This window comes from Petaurus breviceps, unplaced genomic scaffold (assembly GCF_028583685.1).
Source record: "Petaurus breviceps papuanus isolate PSGF00001 unplaced genomic scaffold, PetGlider_PUasm1.0 558, whole genome shotgun sequence".
NCBI classification, from domain to species: domain Eukaryota; kingdom Metazoa; phylum Chordata; class Mammalia; order Diprotodontia; family Petauridae; genus Petaurus; species Petaurus breviceps.
The window spans coordinates 2,702,458-2,720,914 of record NW_027186376.1 but is presented as its reverse complement, the minus strand read 5'-3'; the positions used below and the strand labels follow the sequence as shown (position 1 = coordinate 2,720,914).

At 48.1% G+C, this 18,457-nt stretch overlaps 1 protein-coding gene across 1 annotated transcript in view; it reads right to left on the bottom strand.

Moving 5' to 3' along the window:
* Positions 1 to 18,457, bottom strand: part of EFCAB6 (EF-hand calcium binding domain 6) — a 195,544-nt gene that overhangs the window by 118,801 nt on the left and 58,286 nt on the right. Inside the window, exons 7-8 of the mRNA XM_069102833.1 lie at positions 15,318 to 15,454; positions 5,130 to 5,242 (exon numbers count right to left, since the gene is read on the bottom strand). Of these exons, the coding sequence (XP_068958934.1) occupies positions 5,130 to 5,242; positions 15,318 to 15,454 (250 nt within the window). The remainder of the gene's footprint in view (positions 1 to 5,129; positions 5,243 to 15,317; positions 15,455 to 18,457) is intronic.

Sequence of the window (18,457 nt, the reverse complement as noted above, 5' to 3'; positions counted from 1 at the left end):
CCCACTGGTGAAATGACAGGATGTAGGGGGCACAAATTGCTTTCCCTTGTGTCTGATACCTGAGAGGAAGAACAGAAGGGGGAGGAGATGCTTCAGAACAGCCGCCGGAGGGAGGGGGAGAATAACGGATGCATTGCCTTTCTGCAGTGAGTGCCCAGTCAAGAGCAGATGTCAGACTAAGGGTGATCTAGTTTATTCTATGAGCTAGAGGAGCTGCTGAAGCAGGGCATGATGGGGGAAGACCGTAGATTTGGGAAGATGACTTTGGCAACGTTGTGGGAGAAGGACTGGAGATAGGAAAGAAGAAACATGCAAACCTTTTGGAGGCTTTTGTAGTGGTGAGGGAGTAAGCAAAACCATCCCAAGGGCACGTGTAGGTTAAACTTGGAAAGAGCAAACAAGTAAAAAACGGAACCATCTGTCAAGACGTCTCTAGCCAACAACATCTCGGTCAATGACAGTGATGGAACCACATTTGGACTCTCCCATCCCAGCCCCTGGGATGAGGAAGAGAGTATCAGGATCAAGAAGAAGACAGGTCTAGCAGAAGCTAGACTAGCCCCAGTACATGTGGACAGGAGGCTTATGCTAGAGGGGACTCAATGTTGGGGATAGCAATTGTCAAGATGCCTAAAATCGGGGAAGACACAAAGCATTGGGGGGAGGGAGGAATCTCAGACCTTATTGATATCACCCAGGGGACTGATTAAAAAAATTTCCCTGACAGTTAATGATGAGCTGGACAGGAAAGTCACAATCATCAAAAAGAAACCAAAAAGGGCAGACTGATATCTTGAAGTGACAAATGAACTGGCTGTCGAGAATTTACTGCCCTGGAGATTCTGTCTGCCGCTGCTGAGTTGAACCTCGGAATGAAGACGAATGGGAGTGGCAGTGGGAGGAGCCCCAGGGGCCCCACCTGGGAGCCGGAGGACACCCGAGGGACGGAAACAGAAGTGCCAAGAGGCCGTCTGGCTCAACCTAACACCATCGTTGCCCTCACGGCATATCCTCTCAGCCTGACGCTGGTCCTCTGCCCCGCAGAGGTCCTGGGGATTGGTAGGTTTGAGGGGGCTTGCATTCCAAGCACCACCTCTCACTTTTGATACTTTGGGGACAGGATTCATACTTAGGTCCTGACCTCTGTTGGTTAACATTATGTCTGGGGAATCTCCCTGAGTGGAGGATTCCTGATTGGGGCATCCCCTTGTGCCCCTAAGCAAGAAGGTCTTGTATAAAATCGACTTAGGGATGTGTCCTGGGACATAACATGGTGACATTCGACACTAAAGTCTATCTCAATAAGAGTGCTTTCCCATTTAAAGAGGGTCTGGCCAAAGAAATCTCACTTAATCATAGAACTTTGGGTTGGAAATGCCCTAGGAACAAAGAAGGTCCGAGTTGGGCAGGGGAGTCTTAGAACCAGGGATGGTGTAGCTGGGAAGAGCCTTGGAACAGGGAACGTTATACTTGGATTTTAACTAGTTCTACAGTCATTAATGGCATTTTTATGGCAAGCTCGAATCACTTGTAATGAATTATGCACAAGAAATGTGTAAAAAATAGGATGAAAAACATCAAAAATACGTGTGTCCAGAAAAGAAATGGGCTTATCATCCAGTGACACAGACAGACTGCCAGGGTGTATGGCCACCCTCCCCCAGGTGTTAAGAGACCTGGAGGAAGGGCCTCAGTACACTGGGCGGACACCCTGGGCAGCGTCTGAGGGAGGACAAGAAGACAAGAAGAAACAAGGGTGAGATAATGTAGAAGGGTCGCAATCTGCATTGGCAGAGAGAGGGTGTCCTCAATGAGATCACGAGTTCCTTCCCATTCCATTAGAGCGAAAATCTGATGCAATATTTCATAAAGGCAGAGCAGTGACGAGCGAGAGTGCTTAATTATAATAACAGCTCCCATCTTTATGGCACTTTACGGTTATAAATCACTGCACACATCACCTCACAGCCTGCCCTGAGGAGACCACTGGGTGATCTCGGAGTCCTTCAGAGCTGTGAGCGGTTGCAGGAATTCATATCCTTGCTCCTTCTAGCACTGATCACAGCCCCATGAGGCAGCGGGTACAGGTGTTACTGGGACCAAGCTACAAAAGAAAGAGGGAGGAGGGAGGGGAGCAGTTATTAAGGGCCTACTGTGTGCCACGCCCTGGGCTAAGCGCTCTACAATCATCTCAGCTGACCCGCACAACAACCCTAAGAGGCAAGTGCTGCTACTATTCCTACTTTACAGGAGAGGAAACTGAGGCAGAAAGCAGTGAAGTGACCTTCCCAGGGTCACACAGCTGGTGAGTGTCTGAGGCCAAATTTGAACTCAGGTCTCCCTGACTTAAGACCAACCTCTATGCATTGTGGCAGTCCTGGCTGCCAAGAAAGGTAATCACACGTTGAGCAGAGAGAGGCAGGGCCCCCCGGGGCTTCTCTGTGTCCAAGATCATCCATTGTTTTCTACCCAGCTTCGACTTGGAGTGCTGCTCTCCTGACAGAGCCTTCACTTGATCCCACTTGTCCTCGTTGTTCCACACCTGGCCCACATCTTAGATCTCTCCATCTTTGTCAAAACTTAACTCCTCGGGGCCAGATACTTGGCTCACAGCTCAGCTACCCCACTGTGGTAGTGTTTGTGGTCTCCTGTAAAATGGGGTGGGGGGGACCTGGACCCTCAGAGGGCCTCTGAAGTCCCTTCCAGCTCCTGCTCTGTGGTCTCGATCTGGTCTATTCAATCACACTGCTGCTTAGTCCAGACCCCTCAGCTCCTTGGGGGAGGCCAGAATCCACCCCCACCCTCTGTTCCAGTACAGTCTCGGACAGTCCCTAGCCCACAGATCAGGACGCCTGGGTCTCTGTGAACATCTGCTCCACTTCATGGTGTTATCCCTTGAGAACAGGAAGTGCATCTCTCCTCTCTCCCACGGTGCCTAGCACCGTGCTGACCACACAGAAGTGATTCAATTAGAGCTAGTTGATGGGCTGATTCTGTCCAGGGCTCACCTAAGGATTATTGATAAACATAAGTCTGTTCCAGCTCCACGTTCCCCATCAAATGGATGGAAAAAAGAGGAGAGAGACTGAAATTCTTCATATTATTTTCTAGAAGAGATCCATCAATGTTCTCCATCATAACCGTGGGTGTTATGATGCTAATTACAAGCCCACACAGCCATTGACGCCACAGATTTGAAAAAAAAAGAAAAATAAATAAACGAGGGATAGAGTTGAGAAAGTGGTTTCAATCATACTTTTTCCCTGATAATTTCAGCAGAAGAGGGAAAAAAGATTTTTTCAACCTCAAAATGACTTTGGGTAGCCCCTACCCAAAAGCTCTTTATGAGTGCTTTCAATCCATCAGCCTCAGGCGAATTTGGTTCTCATGGGTGGGGGCTCCTCCTAAGGGCAACCCCACACTCCCTCTTCCTGCAGGATTCTCTTCCATATCTTTCTATAAATCAGGGGATTGGCAAACTCAGAAAAGCCTTAGAGACCATTAGCCTGATGGCCTCATTTTATAGAAGATGAAGGGAACTGACTGCCCCAAGGTCACACAGCTTATCCGAGGCAGAGACAGAATTTTAATCCAGGTCTTCAGATGACAGATCCAGCATTCTTTCTACTCCACGGTCACCATGTTCACCTGGCTCCCTAAAGGAGCATCTATTATGTGGCGGGTGCCTGAGCAGAGGTCTGGTGGCCCCTTCCTCCCTCCTCTGCCTGTAGAATTAGCCCTTCTTAAATGCAAACGTGGCCTCGGGCCAAGGAGAAAGAAGTCTGGAATGTACTCCCAGGTACAGAAGGGAAATGTCCCTGTGGGATTCTGTCAGGAATGCCCTTCTCCCTTCCGACCACTGCTGTCCATCCTGCCAGAACCAGATCAGCACGGGATGGTTTGGCATGCCCCCATTTACCTTGGCAGGAGTGGGCATTAAATGTACCTTTGCTCGATGAACGAACAAACGAACGAATGAACGAACGAAAGAACGAATGAATGAATGAAGTCTGCTTCCATTTGATCTGAGAGGATGGTCTTAAACTGTCTTCTAAGTGCATCACACATGGGCATCAAAGCTTGCATGTTGCCATTATCAGCTCAGTCAGGCAGCCCCACCCCCACCCCCGCCAAGGCCGACCTGCTGCTCTGGACCTCCTTCTGTTTATCTTCTCCCCATTTTTCATGTAGCTCTGATGACATCCCTTCCATGAAACCTTCCCTGATTCCCTCCATCCTAAGTGATTTCCCTTTCTTCTCTCTGAGCCCTAGTGCTCTGTCTGCTGGCCCTGGGCTCAAATCGCACTTCCACCTCTCATTACCAAGGTCGCCCTGGGCACCAAGTGACTGCTAAGGTTCCTGCCAGCTCCAGCTCTGTGAAGTTTCTTCATCTCCCTGAGCCTCAGTTTCCCCCTCCATTCAGCCTGAAGGTCTGGCCCCTGACTGCTCATTGTTTGTCCTTCACTGGCACGGGTCTGGGTCAGGCTACAGTGTGCTCACTGAAGCAGATCAGGTCCGCTCTTCAGCCCAGTACCCGGGGCCACCCGTGGAGGGTCGCTACAGCTCCCAGGTCTCCACTTTTGCCTCTCTGTCCCTCACCTGTCACCACAGGACTTCACTTTGGGTAAAGTGCTGAATGGTGTGACTAGCACGGGGCTTCCTGGTCAGCATGTATGCTGTCCATTGTTATTTCCATGAGGTGCCCCCCTCACCAATTAGACCATGAGCCCCTTGAGGGCAAGGACTGGATTTTGCCTTTCTTTGTGCCCCTAGCACACAGCACGATGCTTGGCAAGCACTAACATGGGCTTGTTGAGTTGACTCGCCCCGTCCTCTGACACTCCCCATGGTCCAATCTGCATCATCTCTGCCCAGATACCTGTCCCACCTTTCCTTATGAAATGCCAGGTCCCTGAGAGCATGACCCCTCTTACTTCTCTCTGAGCCCACCTACAACTCAGAGCTCTCGGCCTTCCTTTGCACTAGGCTGGGCCCACAGCCTGCCACCGCACTGCCCCTGCACTGACAGTGTGCTTCCCAGAGCGGTTGCTTTGCTGGTGTTGGAGGCAGGTACTGCTTCCTTGGGCCTGACCTCCCCCCCCCCGGGGTTCTGAAGGCCCAACACCCACCTTTGTTGCCCATGCTGTACTTGTGGTTCAGGTTAATGTTCATGGCCAGGTTCTTTAGGAATGCATTGTAGTCCAGGGCAGTGTCCTTCCCAAGACTGTAGCGACTCCAGAGCCTGAAACACAAGGCAGGGCTCAGGTGGGATGGGGGCCCAGGTGATCAAGAACTGCAAGCCAAGGCAGGAAAGAGCCTCCAAAAGGGTGGGGGAAAGTACTGTGTGCTACCAAAAGGTCAAGGAGGATGAGAACTGAGCAAGGGAGTCAGTTTGGCAAACAAGGTCATGGGCCACTTTAGAGAGAGCAGCTTCAGTTGAATGATGGTGAATGGAAGCCAGACCACAAGGGGCTGAGGAAGGAACAGTGAAGAAGGGGAGTACAGGTGACTCTTTGGAAAAATTGGGCTCCACCTCTCTCTTCCTTGGAACAGAAAGTCTGGGGACAATGAGCGTGAGATACGGCACACATGGGCAGGAGTAGTCATTGTGCTGGTAGACTTCCTTGTTTTTCTTTGTGTTGTAGGGAGGGGGAGGGAAACATGGATAGCATGGAGAGAAAAGAGAGAAGGAGGGAGGGAGAGAGAAGGAGAGAGAGAGGGCGAAGAAGAAAGGTAGAGAGGAAAGGGGGAAGAGGGAGAGAAAAGGAGGGAAAGAGAAAGGGGAGAGAGGGAGAGGGAGAGGAAGAGGGAGACAAGGGTGGGGGGGAAGGAGAATGCATTTATTAAGCCCTTACAATGTGCCAAGCACGGCTCTGGAGTCAAAGGACCTGAGTTCAAATCCCACCTCTGACACTGACTACTGTGAGACTTCCTTTCTTGCCCATAAAGTGAGGGAGTTGGACCAGAGGGGCTCTCAGGCCCCTCTCCCCTCAGTCCACACTCTGATGGGTACAGGGGTTATCACTCGCTACTCTAGGGAACTTCCAGCACTTCACATCTCTTCTGGAAACACAGTTGGAATAAACCACCTTGGCCCTTAAGCATAGACAATTGACACTGTCCCATGACAAGCAAGAAGCATTCTCCCTGGTCTGAAGAGCCGCCATTTCTCTTGTGCCAGGGTCCACAGGGCACTCCCCTCCCAACAAGCCAGGGACAGAGACTTGGGATGATGGCCGAGGGCTGTGGCTCAGACCAGGGATCAGACGTGTTCTGTTCATCCCGAAGGCAGACCTAGGAGTGATTGGGGGAAGCTGCCAAGAGGAGCTCCCATATCCTAGCAGGGCAGGCTGCCTCCACAGTGGGTGAGCTTCATCCTCCAGGAGTGGGGGGAGAGTTCCTAGCAAATGCTGGACAGACAAGGGAATCCTTCCAGGCCAGGCCTGGACCAACTTCCACATTCTGTGACTAATAATGATGGCTAGCATTTATGTTGTGCTTTAAGGTTTGCAAAGCCCTTTATAAATCTTATTTAATTCGATCTTCACAACAGCCTTAGGAGGAGGGTACTCTTATTATCCCCACTTTACACATGAGGAAACTGAGGAAGACAGAGGTTTAAGTGACTTACTCAAGGTCACACAGGAACTGTCTGAGGCTGAATTTGAACTCAGGTCTTCCTGACTCTAGTGCCATCATTCTGTCCACAAAGAGCAATTGTAAATCCTTTACTTTCTGGGTGCTTTGTGCATTTTCTTGACATTTCAATGGACCCATGATCACATCCATGTCGAGATGCCCCTCCAATGAAGCAGGTCACTTGCAGCACATCCACTCTCATCTATGCTGTGAGACTCTTGTCCATGTCCCCCCCAAGGGTCCTTGGAGGGATGGCCCACCTTATGTGCTAGAACACTCAGGGGCAGAGCTGGGGCCCAGGCCTCCTATCTCACAGGCTCTTTCTTTCCAATGTCTTTCCTTATGAGCACAGATTGATTCTCTCCTTGGTCACTGTGGTGTGAAGAAAGCTGGAAAAATCTAACTTTAAACCCACAGAGACTCAGGGATATTGTTAGGAAGAGATAAGTTTAATCATTTCAGGGATGAAGGCACAGAGAGTCGGTGAGCAATAAATGCCTCAGCATGTGCTAAACGGATGCTCGGGCTTATACCCCATAGAGATCAGGGACTTACCTCTTTTTTTGACCAGAGTCAAGTAGATGAAAACAGGAAGGAAAGGCTTGGGGTAAAAAGGCAAGAGATCAAGAGTCCAGCCCATGAGCTTTCCTACCTCATTGCCTTGGCCTCCTCCCTTGTATCACCTGCTGAATTCTTGACCTGTTCTTTAAAGCGTCCTCTCTAATACCAAAGTCTCCTCTTGCAGGAAGCCTCCCTTGATCACCTGGCAATCCCTAATGCATTTACCTATTATGGTAGCATCAGCATCAATCTAGACCATAAGCTTCTTGTGTCTGGATAAAATTTTGTGCTTCCTCAAGAATCTAACCCATGTTCTTTCTGACCAAGTATGTGATGGATTTAATTCAATGTCTTCCTTTTAACAGGGGAGAATCTGATCCCATTTTATTTTGACTGAGAGAAGAGAGGAGAGTGGAGTCACGAGTCCGATCTGTTCTCACAATTCTCTACAATTCCCATTTTATGTCATCAGTCCACACACATCCAGTAAGCTTCTACTCGGGTGCTAGCAGACACCAGGCTAGAAGCTGGAGGCATTAAGACAAATGTGAATAGTTCTTGCCCTCGGGGAGCTTACATTCTATCATTCTATTTATGGGCCTTGATAGGTATAACAGGCTTTCCTCCAGTCACCCTGGGAACAAGGTGGTGAAGCTGGACCCAGAGTGGAAGTACCTTGCTGAGGCTCACCCATGAGGAAGTCTCAGAGAAGGGATATCTTCTTCCCATTACATGAGGCACCTTCTCACAGGTTTCATCATGATATATGTTGACATCTCTCCAATCCTCCCATCTCCATTCTTATTACCCAGCTCGGTGTTTTGTCCAAGGGTTAACGGGATCACAGACTTTAGAACTGAAAAGAACCTCAGAGTTTTCCTAGTCAAAATCCCTCATTTTACAGAAGAGGCTTAGATAAGGGACTTGTCCAGAGTCATATAGCTAGCAATTCATAGATTCAATATACAGACTCATAGATGCTCCATAAATGTTTGCTTAATTCTAATTTGAGGCTCATACAAGATTTGGGAGTGGGGTGGGAAGGCAATGCCCTATTCTTTGGAAATTCAAAGAAAAAGTTTCGAAAGTAGTGAAGATGCTGAAAGATTACGATAGGTCTCCAAAATATCAGAGTAGAGATTTGAAAGCCACTGTAGCAAAAACAGTTTGTTTTTATTTTAAAGAGGTCACCTCTTTATTCAAACCTGCCAAATCTAAAGCTCTGGCCACCACTCCCCGTCTTGTTTTCGACATTTGCGCCGAAATGGAAACATTCTAAGTGTTCCCATCACATCGTTATCTCCGTATGTGTAGGATTCTAAAATTACCTACATTTGTTGCTACTTTCTAAAAATGGAGTAATTATCACTTAAAGTATTTGTTATTTTTCTGTTTTCTAAACCCCACCAATAGTCATGTCATTTATTCATTTAAACACCTACTTTATTTTCCCTGTTGGATGGAGCATGACTATTGTTCCGCCCAGAAAAATAATTTTGAGAGAGGAGAACTACCAGATGGGAAAGTTGCATCAGCCTTCCTGTTCAAAAGCAGCAAATGTTCATTCCATGTCATCGACTTTTCAAAATGATTGCTCAGGGAAACAAGAGGTCCTACTTTACAAAATAGGGGACTGGCCAGTGCGGGTGGAGGGAGGAGGCGGGGCGGGGGGATGTTGCCTTGCCTGCTGCCTCCCCCTGGTTGGAGAATGGCCGGCGAGCCTGAGGGACGAGGGGCTGCTGCCCCAATTCAGAGCATGCACAAGTATGCAGGAAGCGGGGGCTGCTTCCTGCCTATTTACTGTGCGGCCTTTGAAAGGGCTACTGAGACACGGCTGAGAATGTGGACGAAGGAATCCCACGGAAGAGCTCAGCCTGTGTTTTCTCCCGGCTGTCAGAGCAGGTGGAAGCTCCAGAGGACCTAGGGGAGAGGTTCTCCTGTCCGCCCAGCCAGCCCGCGAGCCCACGGCTTCCTAGGATAGCCTGCGCCCGGGATAGGGCTACTCCTGTGGCTCGCCTCTGTCCTTGGTACTGAGACTGTGAGATTTCCCCAGAGGGGCGAAGGGCCACCCGAGGTCCAGGCACTGAGGCTAGGAAGGAGTGAGCCCTGACGAGTGACAGCTCAGCAGCGAACCTACCAGCCGTGCCCTGGGAGCTAGGGGACCACTCTGGGACTCAGTGGAGCAGGTGCTTGTCCTCAGGAACAGGGGCGTTAGAGGAGAGAGGGCTCCGAGTCTAGGGGCTGCATCTGCACTTCTGTCCTTGCTACAGTTTTTCAGTAAAAAAACAGTCCTTTGTAAAAGCCTATTGAATTTAATTGCTTATAGATTATATTCAGGAGATACTACCTGGCACTGGGAGACTGGATGGGAGAACATATATCAGAATGGGGTTCGAGCTGCCGGCATTAAAAGAACCTGCCACTCCTCATGGGAAGTGGGACCCTGAGGAGGACATGTAACAGCCAGGTGGCACCACAGTGCATAGAGCACTGGCCTGGAGTCAGGAAGACCTGAGTTCAAATCCAGTCTCAGACACTAACTAGTTGTGTGACCCTGGGCAAGTCATTTCACCTGCCTGCCTCAGTTTCCTCAGCTGTGAAATGGTGATAATAATAGCCCCTACCTCGCAGGGTTCTTGTGAGAATCACATGAGATATCTGTAAAGTGCCCAGCACAGTGGCTGGCACATAGCAGGAGCTTCATAAATGTTTGATTGATTGGTGGCGGTGGTGGTTGTGATATAGCCGGCCATGGTCTGGTGACCCAAGCTGCTAGAGCATGTGTGGGTTTCAAGAGTGAGTCCGGAGCTTTACCACATTGCTATCGTGTGGTAGAAAGAGCCCTCGATATCTATGCAGAAGATACGGGTTCAAATCCACCCACGTTCTGCTCCTTACTACCTGGGTGACATTGGACAAGTCACTGAAATTCACTGGGCCTGGATTCAGTTTCTTTTGGGTAAAATGAGCAAGTTAGATTGTAAGCCCTCCAAGCTCCTTGTAGCTCTAGAGTGTTATCATTCCACAAGTGACTCTACCCCCAGCCTCAGTTTCCTCTTCTGTAAAATGGAATCATTCATTCTTATATCACCTCTCTCTCACAGGGCAGTGCAAAGAGCCCTGAATTTAAAAGCCTGAGACCCAAGTTCGAATCCCCCAGCTCTGCCACTTGCTATCAGCATGACCAAGGGCATGTTATTAATAGCACCTCTCTGGGCCTCAGCTTCTTCACTTGTAAAGGAAAGGGTTATGTCCTGATAAAGACCTTGTGGTTCCAGTGGACCAAAGCTCAGTAAGAGCCAGTAGTGCCTTAGTTTCTGAGTTACCTCCAGGTTGGTGATGAACTTTAAGTCTGTGGGGTCTGAGGAGCCACTGGAGAAAGTGGACTGTGGAGGGAAGGCTCAAGGGAGACATGAGTGCTGTGAGTCAAGCATCTGAAGGACCACTGTATAAATCTGGCAAAACACACGAGGAGGGCCAGACCTCACCCCCTGCCTGTTCTTTGTATGACCAACAAGCCAAGAATGGTTTTTACTTTTTTTAAACATGGTTTTGCTGTATTTTAAAATGTAAACAGCCTCCATTTCCTCCTCTACAGAGTAGGAACAGCCACCCCAGAGCTCATCCCTCACAGGATGGCTGAGCTGGAGTGAGATGGGAATGGGAAGCAGGCTGCCATCACTGAGGTCCTCTCTGTAATTTCTCCAGCAAAGACCACTACTACCAAGTTCTCAGCACCGCTGGGGCCAAACCAGAAAGGCCCAGGGCACGCAAAGGTTGACCAACTTATTCAGGTCACATAACTAGGAAGAGTATGAGGTGAAGTTGGGCCCACTTCTTCCTGACTCTACCCCCGAGACACACTGTCACTATAAAAGTGACCTACACAAAATGGTATCTCCTTCATGTACAGAAGCAATGCATGTACATGCAATGACATGAACACTGAATTTAGAGGCGTACCATCATACAAAATTGTAAGCTCCCTGAGGACAGGGACTGTATTACATTTTGTCACGGGAAGATGATATGTGCATATAATTATACGCAGAATAAATACAAAGTAAAGACAAGATAGTCACACACCTGGTACTGAGAAAGGGAGGGAGGGAAGGCTCTAGCAGCAGGTTTGAATTGAAGGTCTGGAAGAGAGGGAGGGTGGAGGGATTCCCCAAGGCCTTGGAGAGCAATGGCCGTGACCATCCTTCTGGCGCTCTGCATGCAGTCTAAGAGTCCACCAGCTTTCTGCCAACTTTATCACACTGTTAACGCAAACTGAGCTTGGTGCCACTCAAACCCTCAGGCGTTTTTCATAAAAAAATAAATTATAAACTTTGCACTGTGGCCTTCACTCTTGAGGGCACCACCTATTGTCATGATAGCTTGTCATGAAGATGCCTCCTATGCCAGTTATGGGACAGTAAGCGCCATCATGACTTAGCCACTGCTTAATCTACAGGATGCACCCTCTCTACTCAGATCCCTTCTGGCTGTACTCCAAGCCCTAGATTCCAAAAGGAAGACTACTCCACTATGGAGTACAGAAGAGCCCTAAGGACCTCTTACACCATGCACCCATGCACCAATGACTGTTACTTTTGTCTGGTGACTCAACTAGTTCCAAACCCAATCAGCTATATTGTCTAGTCCGTAACTCTCCCTCAGGTGTATGGAGTTACCTTGCGAAATTTTGTCAAATGCTTTGCTGAAATCTAGGTCAATTGTACCCATAGATCCCCTGACCCACCACTCATCTAGTGACCCTGTCAGAAAAGGAATGAGGTAAATCTAGAATAATCCGTACTTTTTTTTAAGCAATCAGGGTTAAGTAACTTGCTGAAGGTTACATGGCCAGTTATTTCTGGGTGTGGTGCTGAGTATCTGAGCCCGGGATTCGATCTCTAGGTCATCCCGACACTGGAGCCGGTGCTCTTACTTGCTGTGCTACCTGGCCGCCCCTAGAATAATCCATTCTTGATGAAGCCCGGGTGGCTCTTTGGGATCACTGCTTCCTTTTGTAAATGTTCATTACCCATCCTTTTGCTAATACATTCTAGAATCTTTCCAGGAATCAAATTCAAGCTCTAATAGTCTATAGTTTAACATTTCTCCCTGCTTGGATATTCAGTGTTCTATATTTTAAGGTCTCTCTCAACTCCAACATTATTGGTTCTAAGACCTCTTACATCTCTGATAGTTTCTGTTCTAAGCCTGCCTCCCAACTCTCTCACTCCGCGTTCTAAGGCCCCTCCAAGTTCCGATAATCTCTGTTGTGAATTCTCTTCTGATTCTGATGTTATATTTTATGTGTGTTCTAAGGTTCCCTTGAGTTCTGACATTCCATTTCCTAAGGTTTCTCCCAGTACTGACATTCCATCCTCCAAAGTCCTTCCTAGCCCTGACATCCTGTATTCTAAGGTCCCCATCCTAAAAGATATTCAATGCTTCATGTCCCTCCCACTTGTGCCTGTCAGTGTTCCAAAGCGTCTTCCTCCACCCCCCAGCTTTGCCCTCCTCTCTTCCAAGGTCCCCTCCCAGCTCCTTGCTATTCAGTGTTTCATGCTCTAAGGCCCCTTTCAGTTCTGACATTCTGTGAGTCTATGACTGCTGACATTAAATATGAAGTAATGGTACAAAGGAAGGAATTCAAAATTCATGGTGTTTCTTGTTAAGTAACTAAAAAGGCAACAAGATGAATGCAAAGGCATCTCAGGAAGATAGTATTTTCTTGAGATTCAACAAGAAAAGCCTTAAATCAAATTAAGAAAGATTCTGCTTTTGATGTTCTGTTTTTCTCACACTGGGAAAGCCAGTCCATTATGCTAAGCTTCTGAAGTTGGATCAGACAAACAGCGTTGTTTTTCAGCTTTAAAAAACTGCACTAAAAATGAGTGATGCTCTTTATTATTCATTCCTTAGGAATGCTTAAACATTATTCACCAGCTGCCCAGGTCTGTGACCACTGTGCCAAGCACAAAGTTTATTGTCCACCTCGAACCTGGGGAGCTTTTTCTGGTGGCTGTTGGAAGAGAGAGGACTTCAGCTCCCCTCCCACCCCCACCCTGGGCATCACAAGAATAGGATTTAAATTTGTTGGGTTTGCATCTTGTCCTGGACCCTTTCCCAGCCCAAATGGAGGCAAAAATTAAAATATCTACCAGGAAGTCTTGTCAAGAGAGATGGGTTGGAGGATACTGCTAAATGATCAGGGAGGGCTGCATTTATCAGACCTGTATCCCAAAGGCAGCCCACCTCCTCCACCTACCAAACTATCACCCACAGACACATCCCACAACTTCTGGTCACCTTGTGGTGGGTGGAAGGGGAGGAAAAGATCTTCCTCTCCCACTAAACCCTCATTAACCATGCTGCACTGTTCAGATTGCTATGGAGCTAGCCAGTGAAATGCCTCCTGGGTAAAAAAAAAATCCTCAATTTACAGATTGGAGGAGGCTCAGGTCCTGGTCCCACTCCCCTCTGGGTCCATGATCTGTGAGGCTCTCTCTGAACCTTGCTCACAAACTCTGATACAAGTGATTTAATCTCTCTGTCTGGACCCCTCATTCTATGCAGTCATTTATTTTATAAATGAGGGAACTGAGTCCCCAGGGAATCAAGTGACTTACCCAAAATCACATGGATGGGATGGCCAATCTGCTTTGTTTTTCTTACAGGTAATTCTTTGTTTTATGAGAAGATTCTATTGGGCAGGGAGAGAGGGAGTCTTTGGGAGACGATAGCAATTTTTTTAAAAATTATTTTCAATAATGCATTTTTTTAATAAAAAGGAGGGAAGGAGTCTAGATAAGGACAGGAGCTGGAAGGACCTTCAGAGGCCCACGTAGTCCAACACTCTTGTTGGACAGATGAGGAGACTGAGGACCCAGATTCTGGGATTTCGGTGGAATCGAGAGGTAATTCATTTTACAAATGGAGAAACTGAGGCCAAGAGAACCAAGGCCACACAGGTAGCACGTGTAAGAGGGGCCATCGCACCCAGATCCTCTCATATGAGAGCCGAGATGGCTTCCACCTTCCCACACCAAGATGAGGGGGTCATCTCCACCTAAAGGACTCCTGGAAAACCAAGGTTTGCTAGAGAACCTACACTTAATAGCCTCCGAGTCCTGCCTGCCTGCGACTGTTTGTCGCAGCGAGAAGCCCCGACCTCCAGACACGTGGCTTCTGACTCCGTCATGCTCCTGCTATCATTGGTCACGGCTGCTTCTCTTGAGTCCCCCGGCCACCGTCATCCGAAGGGGAGGAAGAGCGCCCAACACCAGCTTCCAACACTCATCTACAAATTACACTGATGGGCTACGAATCCGAAAACAGCCTCAGATATCACGAGTCCAGACACATCGCCTTTCTATGGGGAAACTGAGACCAGCCAAAGAGATTCCGTTTACTCGCTTGGAGTCATACGGGTGGTAAAAGGAGCTGTCCGAATTCAAATGCTGGCATTCTGACTCCGAACCCAATGATTAGTCTTCCATAACATGCTGCTACCAAGAAGAATTCTGTCTCCCTGCTCCTCTCTCACACCCTAAAAAAATCTCAATCAAAGGAGAAGTAGGGCAGCCTGACAGTAGGTCTGCTATTAAGCAGATATAATAAATGTAATAAATGTGTGCGGACTGATCGATGCCTCGATCATCGGGGGCGTAGGGAGCCTGCTGGCTAACACTGAAAACACGGACATTTTACATTCTCTTCTTAACCCCGGGCTTCATGGGAAAAGTCAACTATGAACACAAAACACGGGGGACATACGGAAGGAAGCCAGGCGGGAAAGGGGGAGAAGATCAGTGATGGATTGCTTAAATAAACGGGATTGGCTCAAATCTGTGAGTCAGATGACTCGCACCCGAGGGTACTTAAGGAATTGGCGGGCGCCACAGCAGAGACGCTAGCCATCATTTCTGAGAATTCATGGAGAGATGCATGAAGTCCAGCCAGATGCCCGTGGAATGCCTGCCTCCACGCAGCCGCGTGCTTCGAGGTGCCGCACTGTCCCTGGGACTGTCCCCTCCCCATCTGGGACCGGCCCTGCCGAAGCCCCGCCCACCACCACGCGGGCCTTAGCTTGGCTTGCTCAAGTCCACCGCCGCACTTACTTCTCAAATTCCTCGTCCCTCATCTTGAAGCAGTAGTTCTCCAAGACTTGTCTCAGTCCGTCGGGGTGAATCTGGCCAGAATGAGTGCAATCAAAGAGCTTAAAAGCCTTGTTGATGCTTTTCACATTCTTGAAAATCTAGGGGTGAAACAAACGGTTTGGGAAATTTTCAGAAAGATAATCAGACGAGACCACAAAGCCCAAGCGCCACAAACAAAAGCCGAATAGGAAATGCGTCGGGTGCGGCTTATTATTATTGTTTAAAATGTCTACTCCAGGCAGAAGAATGCTTTCTGCCAAAGCGCGAGGCTGCAAAGGCAGCCATCAGTGGAGAGGCAGCGCTTTGCATTTACTGAACGTTTTCAAGGCAATTTTCTCGGTAAATGGTATTGGTGAGTTTAAAAAAAAAAAACTTCCCTTTGATGTAAAGCAATACTTTCCATCCACAATTCAATCCCTTTTAGAGATACATGAAAAACCTTTCGTGCTAATTGAAACTTTAAAGTATTTCGATCTTTGTAAATAGCAATTTTTCACAGGCATGTGCATGTGCTAAATAACACCAGCCCATTTGTAGATGGGACTAAACAAGAGAATGATGGCAACCATTTATGCTTCTGTGGCATTTTAGGGTTGACAAAGGACTTCCCACACAGGCTTTTATTTCACTCTCCCAACAGCCCTCCGAGAGTCTCATGTCTCATACAGGAAGGACAACCTCAAGGGTCAGCTCAGTTCTATGGGCAAGACACCAAGGCTCGTAATACCAGGTCACCTCACTCAAGTTCAAGGAGCAACTGAGGGCCCAGGATGAGAGCCCAAGGAGCCTGACCTGCCACCATCCTGACATTCTTTCATCAGGGAATGGTAGGAACATCTATTCAGGGACTTGAGAGGACAATGGGTCCAGATTCCCTCATTTACCAGGGGGGAAACTGAGGCATTGCTCAAGGCCACATACTTAGTGAATGTCTGAGACAGAAACAGATGTTGTGTCTTCTCTCTGTGACGAAGTTTTAACATAGGTTGTTGAGGACATTCATTCATTCCAGTTAATATTTATGTAGCAACTACACATACAATGCACTTTCCTAGTTGCTGGGGGAGATGTACGCATGAATAATAATAATATAATAAAGAGAACACAAGGGGCAGGGTAGACAGAGATGGTTATAGAACAAATTCTTGTGGGAATTCTCAGAGAGACAGAGAAAGAGAGACAGAGAGAGAGAGAGTCAGAGAGAGAAGGGAGAGAGACAGACAGACAGGCAAATGTTCTAATGGGGAAAGTCAACACAGAAAAGGGAGCTTACAGGAGAGCAAAGGTCAGGCAGGACAGTGTGATGTGGTGATGGCCAAATAGTAAGGTAATAAGCTGGATCTGATCAGGATAAAGTAAAGGTGACCCAACAGAGCCCAGGTTCGGTCCAGGAGCAGAATCTATGGTTCCAGGGTGAGGTGATGGGAATGACCATCTTCATGCCTCCCATGCCGTCTACCTATGGTTCATTGGAACAAACCCCCAAATCTGAAGTTTTAGAAAGTCTTAATGCTCTGGGTATCTCTCTAAAACGAAACTACATATATCAACAATCAGTCACCAAATATCTACTGAGCACCTACCATGTGCCAAACATAAGACAGTCCCTGTCCTCAACGACTTTACAATCTGATGCAAAAAGATAGATACAAATCAGGCTAGGTACCGGATAAATAGGAAATAACTAACAGAAAGAGAGCACTGGGATGCCGAGGGCTTGGGGAAGGCTTCCAGGCTATTGCCAGAAGCCACTCAGGTTGGCTGAGGAAAGGACTTCCGGGGTCACATGTGCATTTTGGCAGCATTGTGGTGGGGGGGACTAGAGGAAGCAGCCCAATTAGGAGGCTGCTGCATTCATCTGGATGAGAGCTGACCAGGGGCTGAACTCCAGTGGTGCCTGTAGGAATGAAGAGGAGTCAGAAAGGAGAAAGGTGAGGATTAGTTGGTCACTGATTGGCTGTGTGGCTGAAGGAAAGGGAGGAGTCTCGGATAACACTGAAGCTACACCAGAAGAATGGGGAAGCCTACACTACAGGCAGAGAAGTTTAGAAAAGGGAAGGGCTTGGGGAGAAAGACAATGAGTTCCATTTTAGACAGATCTCTGTGACATCAAGCTTGAAATGTCCAATCAGTGCCCCAGGACTAAGGAGTCACCTCCACTGGTGATAGTTAAACCTATGGAGCAAGAAAGTATAGAGGTACTGCAATGGTCATGGGAGTCCTCACACAGGGACAGGAAGGGTAGGTGGGCTTCCCATGCCCAGGAAATCACAGGCTTGCCTCCTACTTCACCCCGCTCCCACCCTTAAAAAAGAACATGCCAAACACTGTGTTGGCTACTGGGAATACAAAGAACCTTACGTTCTAAAAGGAAAGGTGTTGTGGCTAGAGAAGCCCCTGGGATCATGAGTAGCACAGGATGAGCATCCCCTTTCCAGATGCAATGGTAGTGCTGACTGGGTGACAGTTCCCAAAGCAAGAGGAGCAGAAGGGGACATGGTGTGTGCCCCAACAGGAACATTGGCAAGATGGATGGAAGAGAATCTTGCTCTTCCTCCAAGATGCAGCCCAAGTGCCATCTTCTGCACCGTGTTTCCTGCTGCTGCCCTCCCTGTCTCCTTTGGATTTATATGTATTTAATCTCTTTATATTTGTTATATGTACTTATATTTGTGCTTATCATCCCTGCCCCAAAACTCCTTGGGTTTAGATTGTTTTCATTCTTCAGTTACATCTCTAGCACTTTGGGTAGCAGCCAGGGACCAAGCATAGCCAAGGACCAGATAGATAGAGTTGGTTGTATGAGTTTGTGCTCCCTCACCAACCAAGACAGCTCAGCCCCAGGGCAGCCTCAGAGTTGGACCAAGTCTCCACGGGTAGGTGGTCTGGAGAGCATGGCAAGAAGGATGGATGACCATAAGATAATGAAGAGTCTCGAGTCCTCGTCAGATGAGGAGAGGTAGAAAGAACTGGGAGGTGTTCAGTGTGGAGAAGAGAAGACTCAGGAGTTATGATAGCTGCCTTCAATTATTTGAAGGGTCCTTCCCCAGGGGACAGAACCAGGAACAATGAAGGAAAGTTTCAGAGAAGTCAATTAAGAC